General features: G+C 40.6%; 1 protein-coding gene across 2 annotated transcripts in view; it reads left to right on the top strand.

Moving 5' to 3' along the window:
* Positions 1 to 4,767: 4,767 nt before the first annotated feature.
* Positions 4,768 to 18,851, top strand: part of AFAP1 (actin filament associated protein 1) — a 64,085-nt gene continuing 50,001 nt past the window's right edge. For both annotated transcript variants that reach the window (XM_075709282.1, XM_075709281.1), the window contains exons 1-2: positions 4,768 to 4,894; positions 10,111 to 10,208. In XM_075709282.1, coding sequence (XP_075565397.1) covers positions 4,768 to 4,894; positions 10,111 to 10,208 — 225 coding nt within the window. The remainder of the gene's footprint in view (positions 4,895 to 10,110; positions 10,209 to 18,851) is intronic.

Genomic DNA, 18,851 nt, shown 5'->3' with positions numbered 1-18,851 from the left:
GATTTGTATACTGACATATTTGTATACATGCATTTATAATAGACATGCAAGCATGGAAGTGCATTTACTTTGTGTAGGGTTTGTATTGTATGGAGAAGACAATAATTAATAAAAATACTTTCTTCCTGGATTTGTCTCTTTTTCTTTAAAAGTTCTTCAGCAGATATTAGTCAACTGGAAAACACTTTCGGTTCATTTGTGGTATGGCAAGGTTAAGAGATACTGCAATTGCTGTGTGTGACCAAAAAACAATCATCTGACCATTCTTTTAATGAGCTCATCCTTGTCTTTTCTTCTGGTTTAAGCAACCTTGAAATCATGTTTGTGATATAGCACTGCTCCTATGATTTTTTTTTAATCAATTAGAAGTGAAAACTTTATATTCATTAAAAAATGGTTATAGGCTAGTACCCATAAATGTAGATTTGGAATAATTGCATCATCATGCTCTTTCAACCCCAGTTGGTTTTAGTTCTGGTTTGGAACAAAAACTACAGTGTGATGTAATTGCCTTCCTCTGATTATTTTTACCTTGGTGTATTCCGTTGCTGGCTTGTGTATCTAGTTTTTATGTGCTGTCATTTGAAAAACTTTAAAACTCTTGAGAGCCAGTCTTGGAAACCCTTCTGGATGTATCATTGTTTTTTATTTGTGCATGGCAATTGCAGCAGCTCATTAGGGGCCTAGAATTCCTATTGAGCATAGAATGGACTTCTCATCATTTAATATGGAATGTGATTTTGCTCCTCAGTCAAGCTAAAATCTGCTTACTGTTGTGATTACCATCCCTGGGCTCCACCCTGCCTTTCACCACCTGCCACTTACAAGTAATTCCTTTGGCAATGAGAATACAGCCAAAACTGTCAAATAAATTGGCCCCTTTTTGAGAGCCTTCTGATTATTATTCTTATTTTGTGGTGATGTCAGATTTCCAAGGGTAATCTCTTACTGGAGGAGTATGTTTTTCTTTGGGACTTGCATCACCCTCTCATTTTTAGTCTCCATTTCAGAAGTAATGATTGCTTACTGAAAATATGCGTTATGTGGATTTTCTATTATTCAGTTCCGTTACTTTTTGTGAGCACATCATTACATTTCTAGGAAGGAGAAGAAAAGATTCTTTAATCCAGAAAATAAGCCAAGGATTGACAACGGGCAAACTTGTTTTTCCCACGTACGTACAAGCTTATTTGTTACCATCTTAGAAAAAAGAGGTTTCGCTTCCTTATTTAAATACTTTAAATGCACTCCATGGCAGTATTTATGTTCTCTGCTTAAGCAGCGAAAGTATTAAAAAAGAAAAGTGCATTTTAAAGATACGTGGAGTGTTTCTTACTAGCTGAGAGCAGTGTTCCCTTTTTTCTTTCTGGACGTTTGACATCATTGCATATATATAAAGTGAAATTCAGAAGTTCTTTCCTTCACACTTTGATGTTTGTGATGCTATCAGCTCCCACAAAAGAAACTACAACCCCAATTTAATCCTGGTAGGAAAATAAGAGAAGCGATGTCTAAGTATTTATGCCTAGCAATTTACAACAGCTGCTAACAATTTTATTCTGTTGTCATGCTAACATTTTAAAGTAGCTTTTACAACTGCTTACTTGAAGTCAGGGTCCTATACCTGTAAGCTTACAAAGGCAGGAAGAACAAGTCTTCTCCCGCTCTGTATGCCTTTATGACGTACTATTAGATATTTGAACCACGGTGCTGGACACCAGGCCAAATGTAATCAGCTACAGTGAACATGTTACTAAGGCAGTGGTTTTGAGGTTTTTTAAGCATTGTCTTACTGGTGTCAGCTTCGTCTTGTCGTTCCCTGTCAGTCCTGAGGGGTTTTTTTCTTTTAAAATCCTCTGCTGGGTGCAGTTAAACAGCTTGCAGTAACTTAGGTGGCTGTCAGTGTAGGTCAAGGAACTGTGCTCACCAGTGACTGCAATGCAGATTTGCTCCAAAGACGTGGAGGAGGAGGAGGAGGAGAAGGCCGCACATTTATATGAAGAGGCCTCAGGAGAGATTGGGGCTGATGCCGGCTCCCAGGAGTCCCTCCGGCAGCAGTTTCCCATCTCCTCTCCTGTTCCTTCCCTGTCCCTTTGCCTCATAACTCCCTCTTGCTCTGTTTTCATTTCTCATCTCTTTGTATTAGATTATAAGCTCTGGAGTCCAAGGATCTTATCATTTTTAATAACTGGAAACAGTTATGCGTACTGTGCACGTCAGTGGTATCTGAAGCTTTCATCCTTTTCTCTCTCCCTTCCCAGAAGTGAAGGTTCTAGGCAAAGAAATGGGGTTACTGTGACACAGGGTATTTATTGGTGAAGAGGAGAAGGGGGAGCTCCCTTTCAGCTTATTTACAGTCCCTTGCCTTAAAGAATCCAGAAAACATGCCATTGCAAAGAAATTTTAGTGCAGTAATATATGCAATTACTGACAGTCATTTATATGGCTGTAGAACTACTTGAAAAATACACATTTCTAGTACTGTATACTGATTAGATTTCACAATGACTGCCTAGATTCTATGGTAATGATAGCTTTTGAAATGGATGTATTAGAATAAAGAAATAGGAAAAGATTCATAAATTCCATAATTAAAATGAAGCTCACAACAACAACATTAATACATCTTATATCAAAGCGTACTTAAAAGCAAGAGACCACTGTACACTTAATGGAATATACATTTGATTTCTAAAATCTATCATTTACAAAATAACTCAGAGCTGATTATTTGGGTGTTCTTATTGTTTTAAGTCATAGGTCCTCTTTCTTTTTCCCTCCTTGAGACTTGTGATCTTTTACTGCTTTGCAAATCTGAACCTGTACCATTTTGCTTCAGTAAGCTGTATGCTGCGGGTATGTATACTGTTGTTCCATAATGTGAACAACACTGGAAGTAATAGGGTTGTCATAAAATACTTTGGATTTCTGAGGGACTTCTAGACAGCTTAGACAGCTACAAGTGTGATGGCAAAAAAATGACCTGTAGCCATGGGATGTTTCTCATGTGAAGTGATGTGGGCAGTTTTGCTGTCATTTTGGATACCCTCTTTCTGCCTATATATTCTAAAAATCTTCGGGAAACATTTCCTGAAAATGTGGACAGTTGATATAATGGCAGTGCTACTGCTCAGTTGAATAGAAGAACATATTCACCAAGAGAAAACTTGGGCAGGATGGGTGTATATGTACAAATTAATGGTGTCTTTCAGAAATGATTTGCCCAAGTTTACTTCTTATCAGGGATTTCTTTGTTAGGACACTATCGTGCCTTAATATTGCCAGCTGGCATGTCTTCTGTGCCTGCTAGGAGTATGTCAGGTTTGCCAGGACAGCCTGAACGTACTGGCAGGTACAATCAGCAAATAAATGGGAAAATCTGCATTCACTGGAGACAAGAAGGGGCCAACATTCCCTTGTAGGACTGTAGCTGACATCTGCACCTTTCCCTGCATGGTGCCGTTTTCAAGTGTGTCCATCCTGACCAAGGGTTGTTTAAACATCCAGATGTGTTTTCAGAAATGGAAAAAGGATTTCAGGTTCACTGGGGTAAACAACTATATCAGAAAAGGTTTTAGGAGTAGGGAAGAGCTGGGAAGGGAGTAAGCAGCAAAGAATGTATTTTTTAGAGGTCTGAAGACGCTTAGCAGTAGTTACCCTGTTAGGCCTTGAAAAGACTATAAAAACAAATGTGAATAAGTAGAGAAAAATTTAAGTAGAGGCTTTTTGGAATGAGGATAGCACTGAGATTAATCCTAGGTGCGGCCCTGAAATGAAATGGATGTTCCTCCTCATCTTTTAATGAGGATAATGTCATCAGATACAGAAAATATGGAAATGTGAACTGTTATATCCAAGATGAAACTTAAACTAAAAATAGCAAGTCCGCTTAAGCGAAGGGACCAGAGAATCTCAGAATTATGAGAGAACTGAAGAATGAAAATGAGGTTCAGTACCATGGGCTTCTCATAAATCTGCTGAATAGGTATCATACGATGTTTATATGTATAGTCTAAGCTACTGCAGTCATCAAGACTTCAGAGGTAATTTGAAAGGAAAAAAGTAGAAATGTGCTTATAAAGTTTGTTGATTAAAAAAATTGAGACGCATTAGGAATATGGAGAAGGAATGTCATTTTTTCTAGAAAGAATTGGAAACCCTTGAGATCTGGAATAGTAGATGAAATATGAAGTGCATGATCAGGAATCTGGCGAGTAATAGAAATTATGTGATGGGTTGGGAGCTTGTCTTTGGAAGTTACGAGAAAGACAAATCACTGTAAAGGAATACTTGCTCTTTTTTTTCCCACAGCAAACAGAAGAAATAAGATGAGGGAAAGAGAGACTTTCTCTAAAGATTTATGAAAATATCAATGTGCCTAGAAGTTTTATCAAACTTTAAATTTGTTCTGCAGTTAGAAATTGTTTGTTAAAGGGAGAGGAACCAGACTGGCACTGCTAGAGAAGCAGATGGCCACCACTCCGCTTACTTTTGTCTAGTGCTGGCTTGATGATGTGGTATGTGAAAAGAACTGTCTTTTCTGCATTGATTTTGAGATAACCACTGCAAATGCCAGTAATGCTCACTAATGGACTATTCTGTTGGTTTTACTAATGAATAGTCTGTTTCCAGCAGGGAGGACCATGCATTTTTAAGAAATGCTAGAAAATAACTATGAATGTGAATAAATGAGAATTAGCTCTGTCTTTTTCGTAATGGGACTTTGTAGAAAAAATAATTCTCTTTTTTTTTTTTTGTCTTTCAGCCATGGAAGAGTTAATAGTTGAGCTGCGCCTGTTTCTTGAACTTCTGGACCATGAATATCTAACTTCCACTGTCAGGGAGAAGAAGGCAGTAATAACTAACATTCTCCTGAGGATACAGTCATCAAAAGGTCAGTGTCAGGGGTGGGTTTTCTCGCTTGCAGAATGCACAGAATAAGTCTGTACTAGTGAAATAGCTTTAAGGGCTAAAGACAAGCCCTAAATTGAAGCAAGACAGAAAGACAGGATGAAGCCAAAGTGTACCTTTCCTGAATGCTTTCCTTCATGTTCAGCAATAAAATACAGCAAAAGGCATACTGGAAGTGTCTTGGGTGCACATGGATGAATCCAGCCACAAAATTACATGCTACATAGAATGTTTTCACTTCTGCTGATATAGTGGTTGCTTCATTTTATTTGTGGCAGCAATGCTATTTATGAGTTCTGATGGAAAAGTGATACTGCATCAGGGAGTGCTGGCCACAGCACCATTTTATGGATGCGTGGGTGCTGCACGCTGCATCTCTGTCAAATGACCCAAATCCATCAAAACGCTTGATACTGAGGTGGACTCTGGTGCGTGACTGGTACAGGAGTGTCAAGCCAGGGCTAGGAAATGGCTGTCAGCATGTTTGGTTTGTATTTTGCAATTAGAGTTATATTAATTTTCCCCTTTTCTTCCTATCTAAAACCATTTGGTTTGCACAATTGCTTTTGTCTTCAATACGATTATGGAACTGAATGCAGTGTAAATGATTCACTGTGTACAGCAATCTTTCCACAGAGCTTATACGAAGAATATTCCTCACTATGTTTCCTACCAGTACTCTTACATTTCCTTACAGCACCTTTCTTTATAAAGAGGCATCTGGGCTATAAGACTTCTGTCTCTCCTACATTTGACAGAAATGCTGTCAGTATAAACCCTCAGTGTTCAGATTTTTAAAAAATACCAGAGTGTGTTGAAGAATAATGCCACGTTGTGAGCAGCTGCATTTCTCATGATTTGTTTCTTCTCCAGTGCTAAAAAAATACGGTCTTGTTCGATGCAGTTTTTCCCCCCTCCAGTAAAGAAATCATGTTTGCCACAGGGTTCAAGTCCAAGGAGATCAACTTGAAAATAATGATTCTCTTCCTTTCCATTTTGACGTTCTGAAAGACCCATCACTATTTTTACTTTACTACTGAGAGAAGGAGGCAGGTCTCAATTTCACATATTGTAGAAGGAGGCTTCATGCTCCAAAAGTCAATCAAAATACACCAAACTCCCCAAAACCAAAATCTGTAGGTGAGAACCTGCAATTTTACATGTTTAGAAACAACTGTATTTTACAGGAGTTCAAAATAACCTCAGCAATGCTGATCTGACACTGCCTGTTCTTCTTGTAAGCTTCAACTAGATTTAATAACAAAAACATTTGACTTCCTCAAGAAGTCGGACAACATTCTGTTGCCAACTTTGCAAACACAGGCAAGGGTTGTCATATGCTTTTCTTCTGGATTTTGGATGGTGTTTCAGGATGCAAAAGCTACAGCTCTACTAGTAAATTAAACAGTGCTGGGTATGTTTCTGGACCCTGGAACTCAATTATTTACACTGTTAAAATTATGGAGCAGTCCTTGGCGTGGGTTTGGCCCGAGCTGACTCGTCTGTTCCATCAGTTCCTAGGCATGATTTGGGAGTTAGCATGGGCAAAGATCTGTTCCCAACAGACAGTTCAAAATCATCACCCTCCACCCCGGTTTTGAGGGATGAGAGATTTTAACCGTATGGGTATGGATTTCTCCATACCAGAGCACCTTCCCAGGCATGTTTAATTTATGACTATAGATGTGGCCAAGGATAAAAAGACTCAAGGACCATAGCCGTCTACCTTTCACACCTACTGTTGAGGTTTTAAAGCCTATTACAGGATCTGTAACAAGATCCATTACATCCTATTACAGGATCCATCCATTAACAAGATCCATATAAAAGCCATATATTAAGCGGTGGAGCTTGGTTCAGTCCAGTTGTTACTGGAACATTATACCAACTTCTAGCGCCTACATTCAAGGACATAAAATTTAGACATTGCAAAGAAAAGTCATAAAAGTGATTAAAGGATTCAGACATACGCCTTGAAATTATCCAAAATGAGGTATCATAATTAACCTTGATGTAGGGAAGGAATGCCTGAGAATGAGCTCTTAGACTTACACAACAAAAAGCAGTGTGCAGTGGTGGAATGTTTGTTTCAAAGTGGAAATAAAGCACATAATTTGAGCATTGAAGCTATGAACTAATGGAAGAACTTTGTAAGGTCTGCATGCCATTGCTGCCATTTTATCAGGATAGAATATTCTGCTGAAAGATATGCTCTAGTCCAAACAAGAATTACATCAAGGAAATCCCATGGTTCAGTTAAGCAAGAGGTCGCAGGACTATGCTTTATATGTCTGTAAACTCCATTTTATGGAACTGCACTTTAAACAGAGTTTAAGCCAGCATGGCCTCTAAAAAAAGCATCCTGTTTCTCTCCCCAGGCTACTCATTCTTGCTCATCATGTGCTGCATCTTCCTTTCTGCTAGCACAAGCATTATTTGCTTTTTTTTTTCTGGTCTAGTCCTAACCAGTGTCACTTCCTTGGTCTGGTTCAACCTGAGGCCACACACATGCTTACGCTGGCACAAAGGAGAGGTTGGTGCAGGGACAGGAACAAGGCAGGGAAGGAGAGGAGCTGCCTCCTTGGGAGCTCTGCCATCCCATGCTGCCTTCAAGTGTGTGTGAAACTACCCGGGGAGTCATGTACTTTAATGGAGCTGACCCTGCTGGTTTTTTTACCAGTTACAACATTCAGTGCTCCCATCCCTTTGAAACTATTCATCTCTTCATTAAAATTAAAAGTAATAAAAGGTGCATAAACCCACAGTACTCTGTAACCAAGCTGAACAGTCATTTGGAGTCTGTTTTTCAAAATGTTGTTTTACTCCACCCGCATAACTCCATGAGAGCTCTTGGGTCGCTGGCACAGTTTAAGAGGCCTGCGGACTATGCTGAGTTCAGACTCTTTATGTGCATTTGCAAAAATCAGCTTTGTGTATCCAACAGGATATTTTGATTGCTGGAGCAAACCATTTAAGATCAATGGGGAATGGTTATGAAGGATCTGTGCAACTGGGAACTGGCTGGGTTCTTTATAACATCTGGAAATGAACAATTATGTTTTTCTTTGTAAAGGTGTGGAAATCACTTAAAACGATTTAAACTCAGTAAGTTCTTGCTTGGGGAATTCTTCAGAAACCTTTTGCATTGTTTTGTTCCATCTCCCAAATGCACACTGTTTTCTTCATTTAATATCTATCAACCAGAGAGAACTGGGCCAGGCCAGTGTTCTCCAGGTCATAGCTGCCTGGCCTTGACCTGCCCCACGTCCAAACCAGTGGTTACTCTGAATAGCTGGCAAAACCATAAACTTTATTTTTCTTCCTGAGCCTTGGCATGCCCAATGGATTGTAGGTCTGAACAAAACACTTGGCATTTCCTTCTGAAACTCAGACTTTCTTCTAAAAAACAAAGACATAAACAGTTTATTTTGGAGTAAGTACTGTTGGTGGGTTTAGTCATTTAATATGACTGTCAACATTGCCTGTTTTCCCTAAAGGGGCCTGATGCCGTAAACCTGTAATGCTGACTTTGCTGTGTAATTTGGTAGAAGAAAATAAATGTTAGAGCAGGTTCTTGCTTAAACACACATAGTTTAAAACTGGGGAAAAACTAGTTTTACAGAGTCAATAGAATTCATTTGGAATACTTTTTTTTTCAGTATAAAGCCCTTCATATTTGACTTCTGGGTGTTATGAAAAGCATGGGAGACTTGGATATGGATAGCAGTCATAATATGGGTTCATCCTACATAAAGAGGAACAAGGGAAAGTTATACTGAAAAAAAAAATTGGAATGTTTCCCAAGACTAATCCATCTCTTGATGTGCAGGAAGAAAGAAGAATCTGTGGCCCTTAGAGCCAGTTTGTTTTATCAGTGTTGTTTTCCAATCCGTGACTTCACAGCCAGTGGGACTGGGTTATTATGACAAGAAACATTTAATCATTGATTACATTTTCGAGAATTATATGATCTTGACCAAAAGACATCCATTTGACTTTGCAAATATGTATTTTAGAAACTAAACTAAACACTAGGAGCTAAATTCAGTCTAGGGCAGGGTACAATCTGTTGACTGAATTTTTGCCAGAACATTGAGGAGATGCACCCTAATCTCCCTTTTGATATTTAGAAAAATAAACATTATCATGTTCCTATGAAATGAGTTCAACTGGGATTTAAATTATTGTGCCAAAACCTCAGAACGAGTGGGTCACTCCTCTTTTCCCCTGGGAGGGAGATGCAATAGTGATACAAAGGGCCTTCAAAGCAGCTTTTACATTTGGCTGCTTTTCCCTTTTCAAATTCACCTGGAAAATGATGGGATTATTTAAAAAAAATAAGAGAGGAAGAAGGAAATAGTGGGAAAACATGCTCAGTGTGCAGTTCTGTTAATGGTGCGTTGGTTAGGGCAATGTTTCCTGCAGCCGCGTGCTCCAGGTTGGGGTGTTGTAGCATCCTCCATCTCCCAGGACTTGTGCAGACTCGCACCATGGCTCTGCGATCAGAGACGGTGGTGGCAGCAGGGACCCCAGGGTACATGGGCGCTGAGGGCTTGGCTGAATAGCTGTCACCACTGCTGCAGGGGAGGGAGAGAGGCAGGGTCTCTTCTTCTGCCCTCGTCCCCACTCTTTTGGTATGAAAGGTGGTTTTGGACTCATTTCTGCATGATGGCCTTGCCCATCCAAAATGTGCCATGGGAACAACTGTTGCTCGTCTCCGCTGGTAAAAGGCAGCCAGCCACATACCGCTCACAGGATGACCATGTTTTATTCACTGTACGTTGCCACTGAGACATTCACAAGTGTGGTATCTACCCCCGTAGGTGGTTTTATCTGTATGGTAGGCGCCTGGCAACGTGTTTGAATTGTAGCTGTTTAAGTCTTTCAGTTCCAGATGGATAGGCAGCTCAGAATGATTTCCTGTAAGTTTTTTCTGTGTCTGGTATTTGTTGATCCAAATAGCATATATGTCATTATCATATAGAATAAGTATGTGTTTGTTCTGCTTGATTAAATTCCTGAATTCTCAGCATTCTTCCAGTTCCACCTCAGTAACCGTGCTTGGGGGGTAGGTTGTGAGCAGAACTGCATACCAGATTTCGGTGTGTGACAGTCAGACAGACATGGTGTCCACGGGTGGAAAAAACGTCCGCTTTGCATCCACTGAAGTGTTAAGCGATGTGTGTTGCTCTTCCACAGGTTTTGAAATAAAAGAACATGTACAGAAGCAAGAAGTTGCGAACAGTTTGCCAGCGCCTCCTCAAATGCCTCTGCCAGAAATACCTCAGCAGTGGTTGGTGAGTGTTAATTTAAATGTATAAATATATATAAGAGAGAATGTATTTGTGATAAGCACTAGCCAAAACGGTTACAAGGGGAAGGAGCCTGCAGGTCCAGGGAAATGATTATTCCTCTCAACTCCGCTCTGGTTGAGGGAATTGGGTTCAGCTTGCAGAAGAGAAGGCAAAAAATTCCTTATGGTGAAATAAGCCTGGAAACAGGTCACCTGCAAAGGCTGTGGAATTGCAATCTTTGGCAATTTTCAAAATTCAAGTGTCAAAAGCCTGAGCAACTTAATCTGAACTTCAAAGGTTGACCTGCCTTGTGTTGGAGGTTGGCCTAGCCAAGCCCACAGGTCCCAGCCAGTTTCTTACAATTTTAAGGATCAGCTTTCCCTGGAGCAAGCCTTATGAGAAGACTCCCTCTTGATAGCTGAAAAATGAAAGTACAGATTTTTAAAAAGAAGGAAGAATACTTCCTTTTTTTGTAAAGTCTTTAGTGCCCTTCTGTGCTCAGTCTCTGGGTAGGAAATTCCTTGCAGAACAAGTAGAAGTGTTCTTGGAGATGTTTATAGCAAAGATACTGATCGAGATCTGTAATTCAGTTCCTCCAGTTGGGAGCAGCTGTCTTGTTACAGCATAAACTATAAACAAGTTTTAATGCTCCTCTGTTACTGACTTTACGGTAGATTGAAAGAAAACATTTTCAACTTTTTTTACAGAAGCGTAAGCAAATCATGGTTTAGCCTGTTGAAAGGTGAACACAGTCTTAGCCCTAATACTGATAAATTATCCATCTTTTTATTCATTTGTGGAAAATTTTGTGCATGGTGATAAGAGCAATCCGTGGAGATTCGTTGTCTGAAGCACGAAATACAGATGCAGCTTATGGGGGCAGAACAACTGGATAACTGATGTTCTGCTTCATTTTAGTGTGTTACTCTGTTACGGCATTTATGCCCAGTTCTAAGAGATATATAAGCCAGTAGCATCTTATGCACATAAGAACTAATTTATCAGATCAAACTCTTGGCCAGCCTTTCATATTAACCTTTATTTGATGGTGAATAATGCTATGTACTGCAGAACAAAGTAAAAAAACCAACAAACATGTATTACGTAGAATACCTTAATCATAGTTTCTCCCTAAGTGCTGCCAGCTTTTGGTTTGTGACCTGAACAAGATCCCCCCCTCCCCCCCAATTTTAATTCTACCTAATGTAATGAGATATGCTGAAACCATTATAGGAAGGGAATGTTTATGCTAGAAACATTCATATCCAGCATTGGCATATATACTGTAGCAAAATTCAAATAAAAGGGATGCTATAAAATAATTATGCTTAGACTTGAATGGATGCAAAAGTGGTCTTATTAATATGCAGTAAAACCTGGAGAATCCATTTCATGGTTAACAGTGCCTGAAAATGATTATTTTTCTTTAATTCAAGATGCATATAGCATAATTTACAAGGGATGGGGTTGATGAGAGGCAGGAAAATTATGCAAAATGCACATGCCTTTGAAATGCAGACTTCAGGTGCTAGCTTCATAAGCTGAAGCCAGTTGAGATCCTTGTTCTTTCATATTTGTGTAGGTTCAGTTTAATAAATTGGCTCTGAAGATTCGAGTTGTTTTTCTAAAGACAACTGACCTACTTTTCTTTTCTCCTATACTAATGTGTAAATTCCCTTAAAGTTGGTACAGCTGCAGCGAGTGAAATGGTGTGAAGTATGAATTAGGTCCAGGAGGTCAGCACTGGGTTTTGCAGTAGTTCAGTTTGGATTTTGGAGTAACAAAAATATTTCTCTGAGATATAGCAGGAATTACCGTGGAAGTTGACACAGTTAGAGCTGGCTGGTCTGGAACGCAGTCTTCCCATGTTGAGCCTGGCAACGTGGAGTTTGAACATGGCCCTCCCCTCTGACCTGCCTGTAACGCTGTGGGCGCTTTCATCTTGGTGAAGTCACGGAGCTGCGCTGTTTTTTCCACAGTGGCGGAAGCTGATTTTTGCCAATTTTTCTGCAATTCTGTTGCTGCTGTCAGGCAGTGGTGGTTTTCACCTCCGTTTCTGGTGTTGGTGCCACTTTGAGATGAGCAAGGAAATGTCCCAGGCCTCTTGTTGCCCTGCATTATCCAAATACGGGTTACGAGTTGTGCTATTTTAAGACAGTAGCTCATCGTCATTTGTGAAAAAGATGACAGACTGCTGCTGTCTTGCAAAAGACCAGGTGGAGTTAGAAGTGAAGGACTAAACTGTCCGCTTTTTGACCTTTGAACACCAGGGCAAGCTCAAACCCCAGTCTGAGTGTTTAAAGATTTCTCCTGAAGTCATGTTGAACTAATGGAATTGATCATCAGCTGTTTTTTGGAAACCTTTCTCTATTAGATATCTCTTTGTTAGTCCCTCATTATTATTAGATATAATCAGAGACTGTCATATTGTCTTTGTTTTTACACTAGGCTGGACATCAGTGACAGTGGCTAAGATCTAATTTTCCCTTCCATTAATGCTCCTGCATGATGATTTTCAACCTACCCTGAATCAGTAGACTCCTAAAAATTTGTAGCTTATGCCAATCTCTGTAAAAACGCTACATATTTACATTGCTCAGTGACACAAATATTGAGCTACCTTTCCTAGCTACTTTTCACTGACCGTGCTTTCCTAGTTGAGTGGAAGAAATCCCCTGGACCCGCCAGAGGCTGGGAGATTCTGCTCCAGGTTGCCCTTCTTCACATGGCAAGCTGGATGTTGTGTTGTATGGCACCTCTTTTTGTCAGCCATTCAGGACAGAAACTTTTTCCACTTGCTGAATAACATCTAGTGGTGGTCTCAGCCTCCAGTGGAAACACAGTGTGCTGCTGGAACACAGGAATTTACTGGAAGTGGGAATCAATAACTTTAAATAAACTATGTGCTGTTTTAAAATCTATGTTTTTAGCACATCAGTTATTGAGCGTGATGGAAATTAAAGTTTCATTTACACCGCTGTTTCTTTTTATGGCACCCAAGGGATTCTGCATTCAAAAATGCTTAGTCTGAATTCATGTTGAAGCTTTTACTTATGTTAAGATGTGTGGGTGGGAAGGAATTCAATACTCCTTAAAGCAGTGCCAGGAGCCAGAATTATGTGTGGGCAGGTGCTGTGCAAGGCTTCCTTTGTAAATCTGTAAACAGACCTGCATATTTGCTCAGGCCAAATTTTGTATCAGTTTTGTTACTCATCAGCCCACAAAGAAAGAATATAAACTTAATTTTATTTAGAGACATGCAGTTAGTAGTTTAAATGAAGTCTCCAGTTATTAAAACACATTAAAGTCCGGAGAGTTTTCCTGGACTCAGTGGGCTTTGGACCAGGTCTTAAAATTGAGGGACAAAGTTGGACCTTGCATATACTTGAATGAAACAAATCACTAAGGACACAATCTCTTAGTAATTCACTTTTTCTGTATACATTCCCTTGTCTACATCTGGTCTGGCAGGCTTTCTTTCAGGCTTAGAAAGCACAAATCCGCACTTGCTTTAGCCTGTGCATACAGCTCCTTCAGATGGCCGGCAAAGTAAAAGCTGCAGATAAAGGATGTGAACTTAAGGGCAACTCAGAGTCCTCCTGCAGAACTGAACCACCACTCGCCTGGCTGCATTAATAGGTGCTTGCTGGCATGACTGCAGTGCCAGCAGCTGGTGGAGCTTTGCCTGGGTCAGCAGCAGAGGAGGAGATCACCGTGTCTGAAAGACAGCCCTATTGGTTTACCCCTCTTGAACCTTACCGTGAGGGCTTGTGTCTTTTAGCCTCCTTTCTCCATCTCTACATGAGCAGCTACATTTATGATATTTCCCTGTGCTTGACAGGCAGGACGCAGCGCTAGATGATGGGTTTGGAGGAATAACGGAGGCAGTGCTCTGTGTGTACCTTGCCGTGCTGCTGGTGGTTTAACACCTGGGATCCCATCATTGCACTATCACCAAGTTGCCTTGAAGTACATTTTTCGCTGAGGCAATAGAATAAGATCAGTGAGTCCTGCTGCTCAGATGCGCCTGAGGATTACTGGCATAAGTTATCCACAGCATGACAGTGACAGAATACTTCTAGCCTCCAAGCATTTGGTTGTCATTATTACACCTGACAGTTGATGATTTCAGTGCACTGTGCAGTCCAGCAAAATCAAATACAAACAGCACAGCTATTTTGCATGATTTTCACAGTAAAACTGAGTATATGTTTTATTTTTCTTGGCATATTGACAATTTCATAATTATTTTACCGCAACAAGAGTCCAGCAAGATGCCAGAACCCCTGTAGGTATAAATCAAAAGGATAGGCCATCTTCCTCCAACCCTTTCCTGCAACATACACACTTACTCTGTAGGAGTGTTTCATATAAATGGGTTTCCTATTGTGGAGAAGCAATTTGACAGGCTCCCTTTATCTGGCTGCCTGTCAGGTATACTCTCAGATGTTTATTAGAAAATGCTGAAAGGAGACAGTGTCCTTGGAGAGGAAAAAAAAAAAAATCATCCTGAAATCAAAAGGATTTTTGAGGTAATACATCACCAATTACATTAATCATTCTTTCAACAACCACCAAAAAAGTGCCAGTCTTAAAGGTTCTTCTAAAATGTGCAGTGAGACTAGTGCCATAACAAAAGCAAGGGGCTCATGTGCCAGGTGGGTACCTGTGAATCCTTATTTCATCTTACTTTTTCTTCCAACACTGAAAAGCAGTTGTTATTCTCTGTTCTTCTTAAAAAGTAATCTTAAGATAGTATTAGCCTTGGAGTTTTTCTCCTTGCAGAACATTTTTAAAAGCAACAAAAGTAAATGCAACAAAAATTCAATTGTTTCATTCAGAGCTGGCTAATAGCTTCAGTTTGAACAAATCTCAACGCATTCTTCTGTAGTGAAGGAACAACTAAAGGGGCCTTTTTGCTTATTCAGTGCAATCACTCTTACTGCAGGCAATTATAAAATATTAACTCTTTCAGAAACTTACCAAACTCTATCTACTAGCATTTAGGTTTCTTTAACCCACTATTTCAATTTGAAAGCTCCACCATCCCAGTGTTCATTGCCAGCCTTTGTCTTTGTGTGTCTGTAGCTTTTTTCCTCACCTTGGTACCTGTGCCTCAGATACCCTTTGAAATCACAATCATATTCCTCTCAGGCTTCATTTCACTCCACTGTGTATAAGAAAGGCTCTATCAGTGTCATTTTGAGCTATAGTTTAATTCTATGGAACTATATCAGTATTTCTTCTATGCACCTGCTGCAGGTTCGTGTTCTGCAGCATCATAGTTTGATCACGAGTGACCAGAACTGCAGAGTCTTCCGAACATGATGCAGTTGGTTGTGGAATACTTTCAGTCATCATATATGATTGCATAAAGATTAAGGACAAAGAAGTGTTTGCAGCCGTAATTGCCATTCCCATTTCCCCTGGGTGGGGTTGGTGGCTTATTGTTGATTATTTATTGCACATTTGCAAATGGTATCACAGAAAAGTTGTAGTTAATTTCCTTCTCAGTTCACTTACATTGTACACTGATAACAATGCACATCACTGTATTTCAGAGCTTTCTTCACTTCTAAGCTGCCAGAATGAGCTGGAAATCCACATTTAAACTGGATGAGCTCAGGTCAGATTTAGAGTAGGATTGAAGTGCTTTACCAGATTCTTTCTATGATCATTGGGAAGCTGCATGCCCTCTTTTCTGTCTTTACTAGATGCTGATGGACTTTGACCTGCACAGATGAAAGCTATTAGATTACTAATACCACAGGTTTGATAGGCTACTGTCCCACCGTTTTTCGTAACATGCTCCCTCAGGTTTTTGGATTCTTGTTTGTATGCTATACGTGTCCATAAAACACGCTCCTTGTGCTGACAGTGAGGAACCAGCCTGTTTACTTTTCGAAACATGCTCATTAATGTGCTGTGCACAGTCATGGGGGAAAGGCCTAATGGCCAGTAAGTACCAAAGTCTTTTCTTGTTTTTGTTTGATGCAGTGCTCAGGCCCTTAGAAAATACTGTTCCAGTAGAAATGGTGTTGCCCACACTCTTCCCACCACACTGCCTTGTTCTGTCCGCACTGTCATGTTGTGTACGTGGATGAGCTTATTAACGCTGGAATAGGAAGGTGATTTTTGTCTTTGCTGGGGAGTACAGACGCTTCTTTAAGCACAGCTGCAATAACCACCTCTGACTGAGGGCCCCATGCTGCTTAAAATTCAGATTCATCTTTCTCATGTAATATGCATGAAAGTGTTCCCCAGCATTAATTAAAGCCCATTTCTCTTCTCGGTAAGCCAGACCCTTTGCTTGATGAGAGTCAACTCTGTTGTTTTGTCTGAGTGATGCTTCCAACTGGCTGTGTAATAATCTTTTATTATAAAATCTGAATGATTACGGAAATATTTTTTTGTTTATGGCTCATTCTTTTTCACTTTTTAATTATTTCCTTACATCTTCTGTTACTTCCATGGAGTCTGAAGTTTATTTCCACTCCTGTCTTCCATAGAGTTTGGGTGTAACTCCTTCCAGCTACCTGTCCTTTCAGTAGTGCATTCTGTGCTCCAGTCTTTTCCGTTTTATGTAGTATCTCAAATGTTAATTAAATACAATGGCAAGAACTGAGACTTAAGCTTATGCCTGGGTTCTGCCGCAGGCTGACATTGCCACCAGAGAGATGCAAGACCCAACTGGGTTCTCTGCTCAGTCAATACGCTCACTGTGTTGGTTTCTTACTGTTTCCATTTGGTCCTCTTCATTGCCATCTTTACCTTCCTGTTGCTTAGGTAAAGGGGTTATTGTGTTATCTAAGCAGAACTAAGATGTGCTGTATTTTGTGAAATGGTAACTCAGTTCCTGGTGAAGTTCCTGTGTAAATGCTCTCCAGACAATCTTCAGATCACTGTGGAGGCATAGTATGCACTGATTCATTCTTTAAATGCAAGCAAGTCTGTTCAGATCCCTTTCCCATCATCAGGCTGTGCTTTCTGAGGCTGTGATCTGTTTGTAGTCACTATACTCCACATACTAAGCACTTTTCCAGCGATACGTTTAATTAGGCATTCACCCCTGAGTCAGCAGACGCACTCTTAGCCTGTGTCAGATGTACCTCCACTCCCTGGAGGACAGCGTGCACAGCGTGTACCTTCTTTTATTCTTAGCCTTCAACCTGTTCAAGTTGCTGTTCAGGATCAACCTAAAGAAAAGCTTTACTTGTGCTTATAATCATCCTCCGCCTGGCAGTCACTTCTGCTAGCATTTCCTCCTTGCTCTCACCTGTTCAGCGCTGCAGCAGGAGCTGGCGGGTGACCAGTTCGGCTCTTCATGGGATTGCTGGGGGTTGCTGGGCCTCTCATCGTGTCTGACTCTGGCGGTTGATTTCTTGGGCAATTCCTTTTGGTTTTTTCCTGGTACCACCGGTGTCCCAGAGGCGTGTGCTGTAATTGCCTGGGTACCCTGGGCGGTGGTTGGGTGGGACTATACCAATAACCTGTCATGCAGCCATGTTACCCAACTTGTGGTGGGATGGACAGGGTTAGTCTGTTCCAAAAAGCTGAGTTTATCTGAAGGCTTTCATACCAAGTGTGTGGCAAGTACTGGTGCCCAGTTTCCAGCCTTTACAGTGGTACAACAAAGCCTGGTTGAAATGTGCAGTCAGTAATTTTGCCAATGATATTGGTACTCAGTTTGTTGATTCATCTTGCTTTCTGGATATCCTTTTTTTTTTACATGTGGGGAGAGGGATCATACATGTGTGAGCACTCTACCCCCTCCAGGCTGAGGATGCTGTGGGGTTGTACAGAGGTCAGGTCTAAGCTTGCTCCAAAGCAAATGGCATGTGCATGTATCAAGGTTTCTTCTTGACAGCCCACATTTGCCTGCTGGCTTCTGAATAGCTTTATTATGCATCGCCAACGTGTGACCGCTTTTCCAGTCTCAGTCTCATGTTGCTGCTTTCGGTGTTAAGGGGTTACGCAGCAGCTGGCTCCGCAGTCTGACTGGATCCGAACTGGTGGTTGATCTAACAACACGTGCGAGCGTGGCCCTTGAATTGCTGGCAGCCTTTGCCTGCAGCACGAGTGTACTGACAGTCTCTGCTAAAGTCACTGCTTTGCACTGGAAATCTCCATGTCCTAAATCATCGCATAAAGGGAGGTGTTTCTCTCTATTTCCTACATAGTGTAAGTCTTCATTGGGGTGTAAAGTGATTTTATATCCTCAGGCCCCTATACGATGACAATTTATTTTCCTCTGTCTTTCATACTGCTTTCCACGCTATATACTTCCATATTGTCAGCAGATATCAGCTGGACTATCCCTAAAAAAAAAGTTACTGCCTGCCTTGGTAGGCACCCTTGGACAGAAGGGGGAACTAAACTATTTTATCTCATAGGACAAAGAAAGAAAGACTTTATTTGTGGCCTGTGGAACACAGAGGGGCAGGTGGAGGGGAAGACCATAATATGCCATAAAATTAATATTTCCACTAAGTCTGTTTCATAGTGTCCAGTAGAATAATGAGTTTTACTGTCCAAGTAAATATTGCTTATTATTTGGAGATATTTGTTTCTTTCTCTCAACAATCCCTCCTGTAAACTGGAGTTGGGCATCCCGTACAAAATCCAGTCTTTCAGAGATCTCACCTC

Source organism: Pelecanus crispus, chromosome 4, assembly GCF_030463565.1.
Source record: "Pelecanus crispus isolate bPelCri1 chromosome 4, bPelCri1.pri, whole genome shotgun sequence".
Classification (NCBI taxonomy): Eukaryota; Metazoa; Chordata; class Aves; order Pelecaniformes; family Pelecanidae; genus Pelecanus; species Pelecanus crispus.
The sequence above is the reverse complement of the archived record's forward strand: the minus strand, read 5'-3'. Positions and strand labels throughout refer to the sequence as shown.